The sequence below is a fragment of the Protobothrops mucrosquamatus genome, unplaced genomic scaffold (genome assembly GCF_001527695.2).
Source record: "Protobothrops mucrosquamatus isolate PMUCROS unplaced genomic scaffold, P.Mucros_1.0 scaffold550, whole genome shotgun sequence".
Classification (NCBI taxonomy): Eukaryota; Metazoa; Chordata; class Lepidosauria; order Squamata; family Viperidae; genus Protobothrops; species Protobothrops mucrosquamatus.
Genome location: NW_015386854.1, coordinates 444,460 through 458,993, shown reverse-complemented (window position 1 = coordinate 458,993; position 14,534 = coordinate 444,460). Strand labels below are relative to the sequence as shown.

General features: G+C 35.3%; 3 protein-coding genes across 3 annotated transcripts in view; all 3 read right to left on the bottom strand.

Annotated features, from left to right (window-relative positions):
- Window positions 1-2,219: 2,219 nt before the first annotated feature.
- LOC107288463 (olfactory receptor 4D1-like) lies at window positions 2,220-3,146 on the bottom strand. The gene is given in 3 exon segments (XM_029284361.1): window positions 2,220-2,420; window positions 2,495-2,561; window positions 2,563-3,146. Coding segments are annotated over 3 exon segments (852 nt in total).
- A 4,928-nt stretch (window positions 3,147-8,074) lies between these two features.
- LOC107288462 (olfactory receptor 4D1-like) lies at window positions 8,075-9,001 on the bottom strand. Its single transcript, XM_015817083.2, is given in 3 exon segments — window positions 8,075-8,275; window positions 8,350-8,416; window positions 8,418-9,001. Coding segments are annotated over 3 exon segments (852 nt in total).
- A 2,879-nt stretch (window positions 9,002-11,880) lies between these two features.
- The window catches only part of LOC107288461 (olfactory receptor 6M1-like), a 6,144-nt gene continuing 3,490 nt past the window's right edge, over window positions 11,881-14,534 (bottom strand). Inside the window, exon 2 of the mRNA XM_029284360.1 lies at window positions 11,881-12,034. Coding sequence (XP_029140193.1) covers window positions 11,881-12,034 — 154 coding nt within the window. The remainder of the gene's footprint in view (window positions 12,035-14,534) is intronic.

Below are 14,534 nucleotides of genomic sequence, written 5' to 3'. Positions count from 1 at the left end.
CACCTTGAAGCGCACCCGGAAGGCCACAGGCAGCCAGTGCAGCTCACGCAGGAGAGGTGTTACATGGGAGTATCTAGAGGCCCCCAAAATCCCCCACGCAGCCGCATTCTGAACTAGCTGGAGCCTCCAGGTGCACCTCAAGGGGAGCCCCATGTAGAGAGCATTGCAATAGTCCAGGCGGGAAACAACGAGGGCTTGAGTGACCGTGTGTAGAGTGTCACGATCCAGAAAGGGGCGCAACTGGCATGTCAGGCGAGCCTGATGAAAAGCCCCCCTGGCCACGGCTGTCATATGATCGTCTAAAGACAGCCGAGTGTCCAGGAGAACGCCCAAGTTGCGGGCCCTCTCCGCGGGGGCTAATGACTCACCCCTGATAGCCAGGGATGGAGCCAGCTGGCTATGTCATGACGCCGGAAACCACAGCCACTCGGTCTTGGACGGGTTGAGTCGAAGCCTGTTCCTCCCCATCCAGACTCGCACGGCCTCCAGGCACCGGGAGATTACTTCCGCGGCATCGTTGGGGTGGTCCGGGGTGTCATCTGCGTACTGATGAAACTCATGTTTGATTAGGTAGAATACTTTCATGGAGGGAGAATTTTTTTTTAACAAAAAGGATTATTCAATTTGATCATTCTCATCCAAAACTGTTATTCTGACTTCACTACCATTAACACTTTGGATGTAACAAGTTTAACCTATCATGTAATGAACCAAGATATTCTCCCTGAATCTAGAGATTTGAAGGAAGCCATGGTATCATTAATTAACCCAATTATAGGTAGATATCCTCCATGGTGTTCAGGGATTAGAATGCAGTATTGCAGGCTAACTCTGCCAACTGCCAGGAATTCAATCCTGACCGGCTCAAGCTTTACTCAACCTTCCATCCTTCTGAGGTCAATAAATTGAGGACCCAAATTGTTGGGGGCAATATGATGACTCTGTAAGTTTAAGTGCTATTGCTATTACTATCCTTGATACAATACTTTTGTTTTATGCAGGGGAGTGAAAACAGGTGGAACAGGTCACCAGTTTCTATTTGTAAAGAATTACAAGGACATTTGAAAAGCATGTGGAAATGGTCAGAGCTAAATTCCAGGACCAAAGAACAAAACCTGGACCCTGTAGGTAATCCCTGTTGGTTATCCCTTGTATAACTTTATGTTAGTCAGCATCCAATGTGTAGTCATAAAACATATAAAAAAATTGCACAAATTTTGTCAGAATGGTGATAAAAACATAAAGAACATTTTGGAAGAGCAATATACTTTATGAGCAAAATTTGAAAATAGTCAGAAAACAAAGTAGAATAAGTTCTTACAGAAAACAAAATAACCTAGAACAGGGGTGTCAAATTGCCAGCCCACAGGCCGGTTGCATCAGGCATAGGCCACACCAATCCCAGCTTCGGCAATGTGAAAAATGTTGTGACACATCACGTGACACAACGAGTTTGACACCCGTGACCTAGAACATTTGAATTGCTTAAGGGTTACATTCTCTTAAAACAAAGCAAATATTATTCTGAGTTACTAATGAGTATTAACATAGAATAAACGAGTTGGAAGGGACATTGGAAGTCTAACCCACAGCTCAAACAGGAGACCCTATACCATTTTAGACAAATGCTGTCCAGTCTCAAAAGCCTCCAGTGATGGAGCAACCACAACTTCTGAAGGGAAGCAGTTCCACCAGTTAATTGTTCTCACCATTAGGAAATTTCTCCCTGGATCTAGATTGCTTCTCTCCTTGATTAGTTTCCATCCATTGTTTCTTATCTTGTCTTCTGGTGCTTTGGAAAATAGGTTGACCCCTTTGTCTTTGTTGGCAGTCCCTTAAATATTGGAACACTGCTATCACATCTCCTCTAGTCCTTCTTTTCACTCTACTAAACAATCCAATTCCTGCAACCATTCTTCATCAATTTTAGTCTCTATCCCCCTAATCATCATTGTTGTTCTTCTCTACACTCTTTCAGGTGTCTCGACACTTTTTATATTGTGGTGATAAAAATTGGATGCAGTATTCCACATGTGGAATACTGCATCCAATTCAATCATTGTTCCAGGACTCTAGCAAAACGAGTGAGCATGTTTTCTCCTTCTCCTGCTTGTAATTACCAATTTAAAGAGCTGTGCCACAGAGTGGGGGGGGCGGGGACGGGGCTGAGCTTTAAATTATCTTCCATCTCTCTATCAAATACACTGTGGTGCTTCTGTCTATTTAGAAAGATAGCATTTTCTCATGAGCTTTTTAATAGTAACTTTCATTTCCTTATTACGAAGAGTGAAGATCATGGAATTCAGCATTGGGGTCAAAAGAGTGTAGAGCACTGAAACAATCTTGTCTGCTTCAAATACTTTGAAAGGGCGGTCATAAATGAACATCCCTGGAACAAAATTTAAACTCATAACTATGATCTGGGGTCGTGTTCACCTTTCCCGGAACACAAACGGAAGACAATATACGGAGGATTAGAAATGATTCTACCGACATATACTGTGTTCGTTTCACTTCTTTTAATTACAGTCCTCTTCAGGTGATAACGTCTGGTAGTCTTCCTCAGGTGTGTATGTATCAGCACATGCCAGCTTGATAAGTTGAGGAATGTCACAGTAGAAATTGTCCAAAATGTTGGATTTGCAGAAAGGGAGCTGAAGGAGAATTCCAACCTGGATAATGGAGTGAGCAAAGCCACCTAACCATGCCCCTGCTACCAATCCTATGCAAATTTCTTTCTTCATGATAATTAAATATTGTAGGGGCTTATAAATAGCAATATATCTGTCAACAGCCATTGCAATTAGTAAGAAGACCACTGTGCCCCCTGTTAAGTGAAAAAAGAAAATCTGTATAATGCACCAATTGTAGGAGATGGTATGAGTGTGGTAGAAGAGATTCCACAGCATTTTGAGTGATGTGACAGAAGATTCACTGATGTCTACAACAGCCAAGTTAGCAAGCAGGAAATACATGGGTGTATGCAGAACAGGGGTGAGAAATACTGTAATTATAATGGTGGAATTTCCAAGCCAAGTTGTGGTATAAATGGCAAGGAAAAGGAGGAAGAGAAGTGACTGCATTCTATGATTCTGGGAGAAGCCTAGGAGAATAAACTCCACTACAGCTGTTTGGTTGTTCTCCATTTAAAATCCTCTTAATGGGTTTAAGTATTTTCCCCCTGAAATAATTGAGAAACATTGTGAATTATGTCAATTCTTCCTGAAACAATTCACCGACAATACATATTATATGTTAAAAAGTTTTTCTTCTGATATCAAGTCAAATGCTATCAAATTTTCTTATTGTGTATATTTCAAGGGTATAGAAATCCCTTTATTTTAAAGTCATATAAAACTAAAATAAATCTTTTTTGCCAGAGAAAACACAAACAAGGCATATTATTTTAGCTTCTAAAAGCTAATGATCTATCTTTAATATAATTTACTTTATGCATTTATTTGGCTTCATTTTTGGCTTTCTTTTCATAAAATAATTCATGATATAGTGTAATATGTCATGTCTTGTTGTTCATCTGAGGTCATATTTACCTGCTTTTAAGAACAGCTGAGGACCAGATTATTTTTACTATGTCTTTACATATAAAACAATAGAACTCAAAGAGGGTTTAATTACTTTTTCACATGACTGTATATTTATGGGGTTTTTTTTAAATAAAAAAAAATAAAAAATGTAGTCATTTACAGGACCTACAGACCATTCCAATCGGTTTATGCTTACTATACCACATTCCAAACTTATAAATTCACTGAAAAATATGAGAAATATGTGAGCAATATTGTAGCCTAATCAACAATAAAATACAAGTTAAATCAAAAATCATAAATTGCATATATGTTATACTACATAATAAGAATTCAATTTTGAACTTAATAAAATTCTCGGAAGTCATTTCATACTTACAGGTGATGATTGAAGTAGTTATAATTTCAACATTCATTTTATTTTGTATTTTAAGTTTTATTAAAATAAAAAAAACACAACTTCATCCTGAAACTCTTCTATTCATCTAAAAGGAGAAGATGAAATTTCATTTTTCAGGCAACTATTGATATGAAGAATGAAGCAAAAACTTTTCCACCAAATTTCATTCAGCATCTCTTACCTTCTCAAATAGGTAAAAATAAATATTAAAAATTAGTAAAAAAGAAAAAGAAAAAAACCCTAACCCCCTCCACAATTCTCATTCTTTCAACTTTAATAAGCAGATATATTGCTAAAGTTCTGAATGTGCAATTCTGGGATTTACCAATACTTTATTTTCTTTTAATAAACAGACATTTAATAATACTTCCTTTCCAACCTTAGATATGTTAACAGACAAAATGTACAATCTTTGGTATGAGTATTAGTTGTATCATAACATTTTAAAAAATTGGCAAAAGACTCATATACAAAGGGACACTGGAATCAGCCTCAGGTTAATTTGTATTGGTAGATGTATTCGTACATCTACCAATCTTCATGAGGTTATGAGTAAACTATGAACATGTTAACTCCAGGGACTCAAAACTCAAGAGAGGTTATTAAAATGCTGTGGAAGTAGATAGATAGAAATATGCTTGCTATTCTTATATGAACCCATTAGAGAAATAGTCTACAGGTAATCCTTGCCTTATGTCTGTCACTAAGTGAGGCAGTTGTTAAGTGAGTCAAATCCAATTTTACAACCTTTTTTGCTGTGGTTGTTAAGCAAATCAACACAGTCATTAAGAGCAAATCATACAGTGGTTAAGCAAAATCAGTTTCCCCCTTTGACTTTACTTGTCCGAAGCTATGAAGATTGCAAATGGTGATCACATGACTGAAGAATATTACAGCTGTCATAAATACATACCATTGCCAAGTGCCTAAATTCTGATCACCTGACCATAGGGATGCTGAAACAGTTATAAGTCACTTTTTTCAATACTGACAAAAATTTGAACAGTTGCTAAATGAATGCTTATAAGTCAAGGACCACCTGTATTCACAAGATTCATCGTTGATATATGAAAATCCACATACAATTATGTATCATAACTATTTATAAAAGAGACATCAACCACATTAGTTGGTGGATTCAAGAGGTTGTGTTCCACAATTTTGGTGTGATGCAGACCTGATGACCAGATTTCTGGCAGCAGGGAGCTCTTTAGAAAGGCTGTACTTGAGAATTTAATGTGTAAATGAATTCATCATAGGAAAGGAATTCCCTCAGATACAATGTGGTAAAAACCTTAAATATGGCCAAGAAAAGAATTTGTAACTAGTAAAGATATTTGAATAATCTGATTTCAGTATTGTACACAGGTTAGAAATGAATTGGATTTTCTAACTGGATTTTCTTGAATTATTATAATTTGATCAAATTAAATAGCATGCCATCAAAGCTTATCCAAAGGATCCAAGTAGTCTATAAGGAAGAGTAAATGAAGAATAGAAAAACACCTCATGGCTAGACAAAGAATTACAGGGCCAATACATTTAAAAACAAAACAAAAACCTACAGGCAAAGCAGATAGCAAGACCTGGCAATGGCTTAGAGCAGGAAAATTAAAAAAAAAAATAGGCAGATGAAGCTAATTCTGGCTGAAGAAGACCAAGCCTTAGGAAGAAATACATTGAAAGCCAGAATCAAAAACACAGTTATAGATAGCAAATGCTGCCTCTGCAAGAAAGCTGAAGAAATAGTGGGCCACTGCTGCAAGAGGATCATACAGACTGACTACAAACAACAGCATGACAAATAGCAGCAATGGTGCATTGGAATACCTGCACGAAATACTCTGCCTGCAAGCAAGAACTGGTAACACCACAAAATAGACAAAGTATTCAATTGAAAATGATGAAGCTAAATTGCTTTGGAACTTTGGAATTCAAACAGACAAACATCTGCCACACTTCCCAGACTTAATTGTTGATAAGAAAAAATGAAAAGTCTAAATAATGAATATTACAATACTTGGAGATATCAGAACAGAAGAGAAAGGATTAGAGAGTTATAACACTCCTGCTTCTCTTCTCTTCATTTTCTAATAAGATGGATCAACTTCAAACAAAATTAGTAGGGGGTCAGCTATGTGGTAGCTTGTGGGTTATGTAAGTTCCCCAGCACATATTACTGATCACTTCTTCCCTTGAGCACTCATCATGCTTGGGTAAGTAGCATAATAGAGATGAATTAGTCATGTGACTTGTCTTCTTTTTCTCCTGCTTGGCTTTAAGTATTGCAGTCTGATGTGTCTGAACATCTGATCTCTCTTCAATATTTTTATGAGACTTAACCATATACCTCCACCTTGTACTTGACCAGAAATGTTATTCTGTATAAGCCTTGATTTGGTGTCTGGAGATAGTAAGGCATTGAGTAGGAAGAAACAAGCTGAAATTCAGTCCCTGCAAGTTTGAATTGTTATTATCTAGAAACCATCTACTTTTTTGTTAGCTCTGGTAGTGATAAGATTGTATCTCCTGAAGAAATAGGTATGTGATTTGAGGACTCTCCTAGATGCATGGTATTCATTTCTGCCTTGATACCTCCTTCTACACAACAAGTAGAGACTGTGTCTAGGACAGCCTTTGCTTACTTTTGGTTGATGCTTCACTTGTGACCCTTCCTGGAGTAGGGAACTCTGGCAACAATAACTGATGTGTTTATCGCTTCTTAAATAAATTATTTCAATGTTTTTTTTCATCAGGTTATTGATTAGTAGTCACAATGGTTCTGAAGAGTTAGGGCTCTTTCGTGTAGAGTAGATTTGTACATTTGGAGTCTTAAATGTCACAGTACATTAATTATAATGTTCAAATGCACTCACAACTAACACCTTGAAATCCAATTACAAATGAAGGTCGAAAGAACTCACAATCAATACTTTCTGGGCAATACAAGCCCATTCAGAATTATTCCAGTATCTAGCTTGTGTGTGTATGTGTGTGTATGTGTGTTTTAAAAAGTAACAACATTTTTATTGTGTGTAGATTAAATTAAAGCTTGTTTTCCCTCATCTAGTCCACTACAGGGGTAAAATTCTCTCATGCAGAAAGAACAGTGTTATTCACACTCTGGCGTGTATTGTTGCTACATAGAAATTTGGAAGTAAGTGAACACATTGGACAGATAATGACTCTTTTTAACTTCTGTTTACTTAACATTTATCATCACCATGTTTGCAAACAATCACTAATTGAGATAGTTGTTAATTGAGAAGTGGCTGTAATCAGGTATCTGCAGGAATTGTTTCTTTTCTTTGTTCTTTAAATGAGAATGAAAGAATTTTATCTAAATGAGATGGCAGCAAACACCAAACTTCACTCCCCCCCCCTCTGTGAATGAGAGACACACACAGAGAGATGTTCACTTAGTGATCATTTCAGTTAGGAACCATTTCACTGAATGGAAAGATTTATACTTTCATTTCCCACCATCTAGTCAGAGCTGAAGAAGCTTCTTGGATGAGAAGGGAAAAATCTTAAAAGAAAAACAAGAAAGTCCAGTTGCCTTGTGAAAAAGCATCTTTGGAATAACTATGACCTGGATGACTCAGAATCTCCATAGACATTTCACTGAATGCCTTGTGGTCACTATAGGAGGAGAGATTGTATTTAATTTAATATTTAATTTAACATTAGTTAATATAATAATTAATGTACAACAATAGCCTACAAGCATGTTAGTTAAAATCCAGGGTGTAGTGGATAGGCAACATAGGCACACATGCAAAATTTATGCCAGCATGGTGACAAACTAATTAAAAAAATCTGAAGAACAATACACTTTATGAATACAATTTAAATATAAATAGAAAATAAAGAGCAATAATTTATTACAGGGAAAAGAAAACACAGAGCCTATACATTCAACTTCTTCAGGGTTGCTTCATATTGAAGTAAACCAAATGTGTGTTCCAAGTTGTGAAACTTGTCTAAAAAATTAGTCATTTGTTCACTGAGCACAGCAAGTTTTCACATTTGCATATTTTACTAATTCAAAGAGCAATGCTATGGAATGGGGGACTGAACTTTAAGTTGTTCTGCATGTTTCCCTCATGGTGGAATGTGGTGCTTTTGTCTATTTAAAAAGATAGCATTTTCTCATGAGCTTCTTAATGGTGAGTTTCATCTCCTTATTCCGAAGAGTGAAGATCATGGAATTCAGCATTGGGGTCAAAAGAGTGTAGAGCACTGAAACAATCTTGTCTGCTTCAAATACCTTGAAAGGGCGGTCATAAATGAACATCCCTGGAACAAAATTTAAACTCATAACTATGATCTGGGGTCGTGTTCACCTTTCCCGGAACACAAACGGAAGACAATATACGGAGGATTAGAAATGATTCTACCGACATATACTGTGTTCGTTTCACTTCTTTTAATTACAGTCCTCTTCAGGTGATAACGTCTGGTAGTCTTCCTCAGGTGTGTATGTATCAGCACATGCCAGCTTGATAAGTTGAGGAATGTCACAGTAGAAATTATCCAAAATGTTGGATTTGCAGAAAGGGAGCTGAAGGAGAATTCCAACCTGGATAATGGAGTGAGCAAAGCCACCTAACCATGCCCCTGCTACCAGTCCTATGCAAATTTCTTTCTTCATGATAATTAAATATTGTAGGGGCTTATAAATAGCAATATATCTGTCAACAGCCATTGCAATTAGTAAGAAGACCACTGTGCCCCCTGTTAAATGAATGAAAAAAATCTGTGCAATGCACCAATTGTAAGAAATGGTATGAGTGTGAGAGAAGAGATTCCACAACATTTTGAGTGATGTGACAGAAGATTCACTGATGTCTACAACAGCCAAGTTAGCAAGCAGGAAATACATGGGTGTATGCAGAGCAGGGGTGAGAAATACTGTAATTATAATGGTGAGATTTCCCAGCCAAGTTGTGGTATAAATGGCAAGGAAAAGGAGGAAGAGAAGCGATTGCATTCTATGATTCTGGGAGAAGCCTAGGAGAATAAACTCTACTATAGTTGTCAGGTTGTTCTCCATTTAAAATTCTGTTAATGGTTTTAAGTATTTTCTTCCTGGAATAATTGAGAAACATTGTGAGCTATATCATGAATTTTTCCTAGAACAATTTACTAACAATGTCAATTACAATTGATATTACTTGTTAAAGGTGGTGGGTTTTTTTTGCAATCAAATCAAATACTATCAAATGTATTTACTTTCTATGTTTCAAGGGTGTAGCTATTCAATAACAAAAATAAAAAAGAATCCATAAATTGTAGCAGAATTATTCCCAAATTGGGAATAATAATATTAATAATAAAACCTAATTGTGCAGAACAGTCACAACAGCCCTATTTGTAGACCTTGATGAAACAAACAAATCTTTTAGGGTATCAGGAGGAGAAAACCATTTGACTATCTATGAGGGATACTGTATTATTACATTTTCAACATGTTTTCTGAATTTTATATCCCTGACCTTTATTGCTGTGAAAACCATTCTTCTAAATTACCATTAACAGATTTGGGTATGTGATAAAGCAGAATAGAAATCCCCTCCCCCTCTTGAAATATGAATATATGCAGCATCCTATCATGGTAATGCATAAATATATAGTATATTGTGCCATAAAAATGTTTCTGAATGTATGAAAAAAAATAATTAAGCTACACTCACTTGTATATACCTTATTCATTATAAAATAAACTTCTTAGTTACAGGCTTCATATATCATTTCAATAGATTGACTCGGATTTGACAGTCACTTTCTTAGTATTCTATTTCTCTATTGTCATAGAGAAATGTTGCTGTAACTGATTATAAGTAGTCAGTACTCAAAAACTATCAAATATGCAATAGTCATACACAAACTCATTTGCCATATATTGCTTAATCCAAATTCAAATTTGAATTTATTAATACCAGAAGATGTCTTATTCAACAGACATTGAAGGACTGAAGCAGTTCTAATTTCAACATACAATTAGTTATGAGCCAGCCCAATCAAACTTACTCTCAATGGTATAAAATTCCTGAGATCCATACCTTGGGTTAAGAACAGAAAAGAAAAATAGACAAAATTAAAATAATATAAACAATACACAATCAAAAGGAAAAACTATACATCATGTAGAATCATACATAAGTTAGCAATCTAAATATACAATTACAAGAAAGCAAACTCACTGCTCAGAGAAATAATCAAACCATATTTTTTTTGGGGGGGTTATAATGACTGAATAAATCTTGAAGTCTTTAGATATTTTCTGAATGTAAGAAAAAAGGTGGACATTGAACTATATAGCCATGACTATTACTACAGTGATGATCAGTGTTATTATTATTATTATTTCTAAACTACCATTAACACATTGGGTTACCAGGTAAGAATTCTTCATTGTCTAAATCTTAAATTGGTCCACTACAGAATGAAGATATCTTTACTGAAGGTTATGAACTATTAATATCTACCATGATGATACATTGTAAGTTATTTCATGGATATTTTTTTAGTTCCCAGTTTAAAGTTGAGAGAGTGACATCCCACCTCACCTCAAAATACTTGGCTTCCATCTCAAAAGGAGGCAGCATGTTGGATCTCCTAATTTAACCACAACACCACACTTGTTCTCATTATACCCATTATATCCAATTACTTTTTTTCCCTCTCTCATTATTTTAAAAATAAGATATTTGTAAGCCATCCAGAGTTGTCTTGAAGTGAGATGAGTGGCAAACAAATCTAATAAATAAATTATAAATGATATCATTATATGGGAATGAATAATTACATTGTTTCAAAATGGCTAAATATGAATTGATAAATATTTGTAAAATGCATCTTTGATCAAACTATACTTACCAGTACATAAGTATTTGTAATAATTGTAAAATGATATGTATTACTTACATGTTTCCAGAGTTTAGATGTCAGTCTGAAGCTGGCATTTAATTTCTTGCTCCTCTATTTCTCAACTGTCAGGTAGACTTATAGCTGGTATTAAATAAATAAAGCCTTATACTAAACTTGAATTCAGTATTGAATTTATTTAAATCATTACAGAAAATGTTCCATGAAATCATTATTATTCTATAGGTGAATGTTTGAAAGAGGTCTATTTCACAGTGTTCTGTTTTATTTCAAAAACACGGTTGCATCCAAAAAGTGCAAACATATTTTTGTTTGAGAAAATAATTATAGTTATTAAAAATAAGACACAATGTTAGCCAAACCAAAATCTATATATTAAATTGCATTGACTGTCTATTAACTTCACAAATAAGTAAGTAGAACTGAACATTAACAATTTGCAAAAGAAAAAAAATAAAATTCTTATTCATTTCAGTTCTCACTTTAAGAAGCAGATCTATTGCTAAAGTTGGAAATTCTGAGATTTATTGATATATTTATTTTCTTTGAATGAACTCACTTTTATGACATTTTGCCTCAATTTTAGTAACATTAACAGAGAAAATGTTCAATTTGCATTCAAAAAGATATGCCTGTTATTATGGTGACTCTGTAACTGAACAATTAAAATCACTGAGTAAAGCTATTACTTTTGTTTTAAAAAGAAGGAAAATAATTCCATGATTATTAGCATCAGAATAAGGACTTGGTGTATCAAAACATTTTTTTAAAAAATACAAAAGACTAACATCCAAGGGGGGCATTTAAATCTCACCCAGAATAACTTGAATCTGCCAATCATCAAGGTGTTTATGAGTAAACTGTGAAAATGTTAATTCAATAATTAGAGATTCAAAACCCAAGAGATGTCATTAAAATGCTGGATAGATAGGTAGATAGAAATATGCTTAATATTCCTATATCAATCTCATTAGCGAAATAGTCTATTCACAAGTTTTTTTTACAAGTCATACAGTTATGTATCATATCTACTCATAAGTGTAGTCAATCTAATTTGTTGCTGGATTCAACAGGCTGTGTTCCACAATTTTTATTGTGATTCAGACCTGATGACGGCGTCTGACAATAATGAGCTCTTTGGAAAGGCTGTTCTTGAGAAGTTAATGTCTTAATGAAGTCATAGTAGGACAAAAGATTCCTTAAAAAAACAACAGGTTTAAATTAGGCCAGGAAATAGTCAACAACTGGTAAAGGTATCTATATCACCTGGTTTCAGTATAATATAGATTGGAAGAATATGGAAGTCACTTTCTAAATCATTTGCTTGAAGTCTACAGACTGCTGGTTACCCTCATTAACCTTCTTAATACTTCTATTTTGCCTAGCTGCATTGGTTAAATACTGTACCATTGGATTTTGGTGGCGATCAACTTCTCACAAGGGAGAAAGTAATTAAGATTGCCACTTTAAAAAAGGTTCATTGAGAAAGTGGTAGCAGTGTCTTAGTATGGAGAGCATTAGTGGAAACATACTATCTAGGTCCTCAGGCCTAAAATCAGTGTAAAAAGGCTCTTGTAAGAATTAGGAGTGGGGACATAATTTTACAGAACTTTTACTCCTTACTGTGTAGTCTCTCGTTGGCTATAACTACTATTTTGTGGTATAGGGATCAATTATTTCCATATGGGATATTACCCTTCAATCTTGCCTCTTTCTTTCTGTTCCTTCTGTTCCTCATTTGCATAAAACCACTAGGAATGGTCATAAATTTGGAATGGAATATCTTTAATAGTTTTATGATATTCAAAAACATACTTCTATTCTGTACTGGACCAGATATGCTGTAGAATTCCTGATCTGGTATCTGAAGCTGTAAGGTACTGGATAAGAAGAAATCAGCTGAAATGGAATCCCTGCATTTTGAAATTGCTGCTTATTAAGAAACCATATCTTTCGCTATTAACTCTGGTAGTGACTTTGCTCAATTTTGGTTCATATTCTAGATGTTGCATTCCTGGAGCAGGAATCCCTAACAGCATTAACTTATGCCTTAATCACATTTTGGATAGACTAGTGCAATATGTTTTTTTAATTTATATTTGTGAAGAATTTTGCATAAAGATAAATATAAAAAATATGAAAATAAGTTATTAAATGTAATTACTTCCAACCATCTCTTCAAGAGATAATTGTAATCTTATAATTCTTTCTTCCTCTTGGATGCTTTATAAATTCCTTTATTCCTTCACTCGATCTGGATCTTTTTTAATCATCAAATTCATAAATCATCATATTATTTTTTTCTTTTTTCATCAAAACATCCACCTAATATTTCCAGTCTCATTTTTTAAAAAAGTTTTTTGCTTTGATTAGATAAGTCAGCTTTGCCATTTTAGCAATTTCTGTCATTTTCGCAATTCACTTTGCAAATTTCATTCATCTTCAAGCATACAGTAACCTTTGTACACTCAAAAATATGGCAAAAATTGGATTCCAGTCTTACATATGTCTTCTAATGTAAAAAAAAAAAAACCCACACGTGCATTTTTTAGTTTTCTTTCTTTTTTATGTAATTAGGTGCCACACTTCAGAATCAAGGAATCTCAGGGCTGCTCAGTATAATAATTGAAAACAAACAAACAAACAAACAAAAAGACATAGCAGGTTATTGGGCTTTACACAAGAAGGAATCATTATAGAGAGAATTGCCAATGTTTTGAAAATATAGAAAAAAACCTGTTTAAATAATTTGAAAATAAGATGAATTATGTTTTTTATTATTATTTAAAGGATTTCATGAATGGTTAATTTTGATTTCATTTTTGCTAAAGAAAACCCCTATCATACTTCTTTGTATTTTTGTCCTGTATATAATTCCCAACTGTGGACTTTGAATTATATGATCTTAATCAATATAAGGTAAGTGCTGGGATTAATGCTCAGGTCCTTTACAGTATTTTAATTTAACCCATAGAATGGGTTATATGTCTTTTTAAAATCAGTATATCTGCATGATTTAGTTTAAGCTTCAAAATCAATGGAGTGTGATCTCAATACTTCGATTAATTACCACCACCATTTTCTATCAGTGACATTTTACATTATTGAGAAAATGGCCAGAAGAATTTGTTTTTTTTAGAATGAAGTTGCTGTTCAAAATGACCTCAGAATGTCTGGTTAGTAGATGGCAGTGACAGCCACTGCTTGCCCGAAAAGTGAGTCAAATAACGCCTAGAGAGCAGTTGGAGGACGTCCCGGACCGAATCCGACCGAACACAGGTAAGGAGTCACATTAGATCTTACCTTGTGGCGATGAGGGTGGCGAGGACTAATTACTACTCCACCCTCATTGCGTCATCAGATAACCGCCCAGCCTCCCTCTTCAGGGTGACCCGCTCCCTTCTCCAATTGGGGGGGGGATCACCTGGCGGGGAAGGCTGAGGAGTTCGCACAGTATCTGCATGACAAAGTCGCTCGGATCCGAGAGGGTTTGGACTCTGACTGGGTGGCCCCGGGGGAGGTGACAGGAGCAGGTCTTGAGACTGTTATTTGGGAGGAGTTTGACTCTGTGACTCCTGACGACGTGGACAGTGTCCTGGGGAGACTGAATGCAACCACATGTTTGCTGGATCCGTGCCCCTCCTGGCTGGTACTGGCGGCTCGGGAGGGTACACGAGCCTGGCTTCAGGGAATCGTTA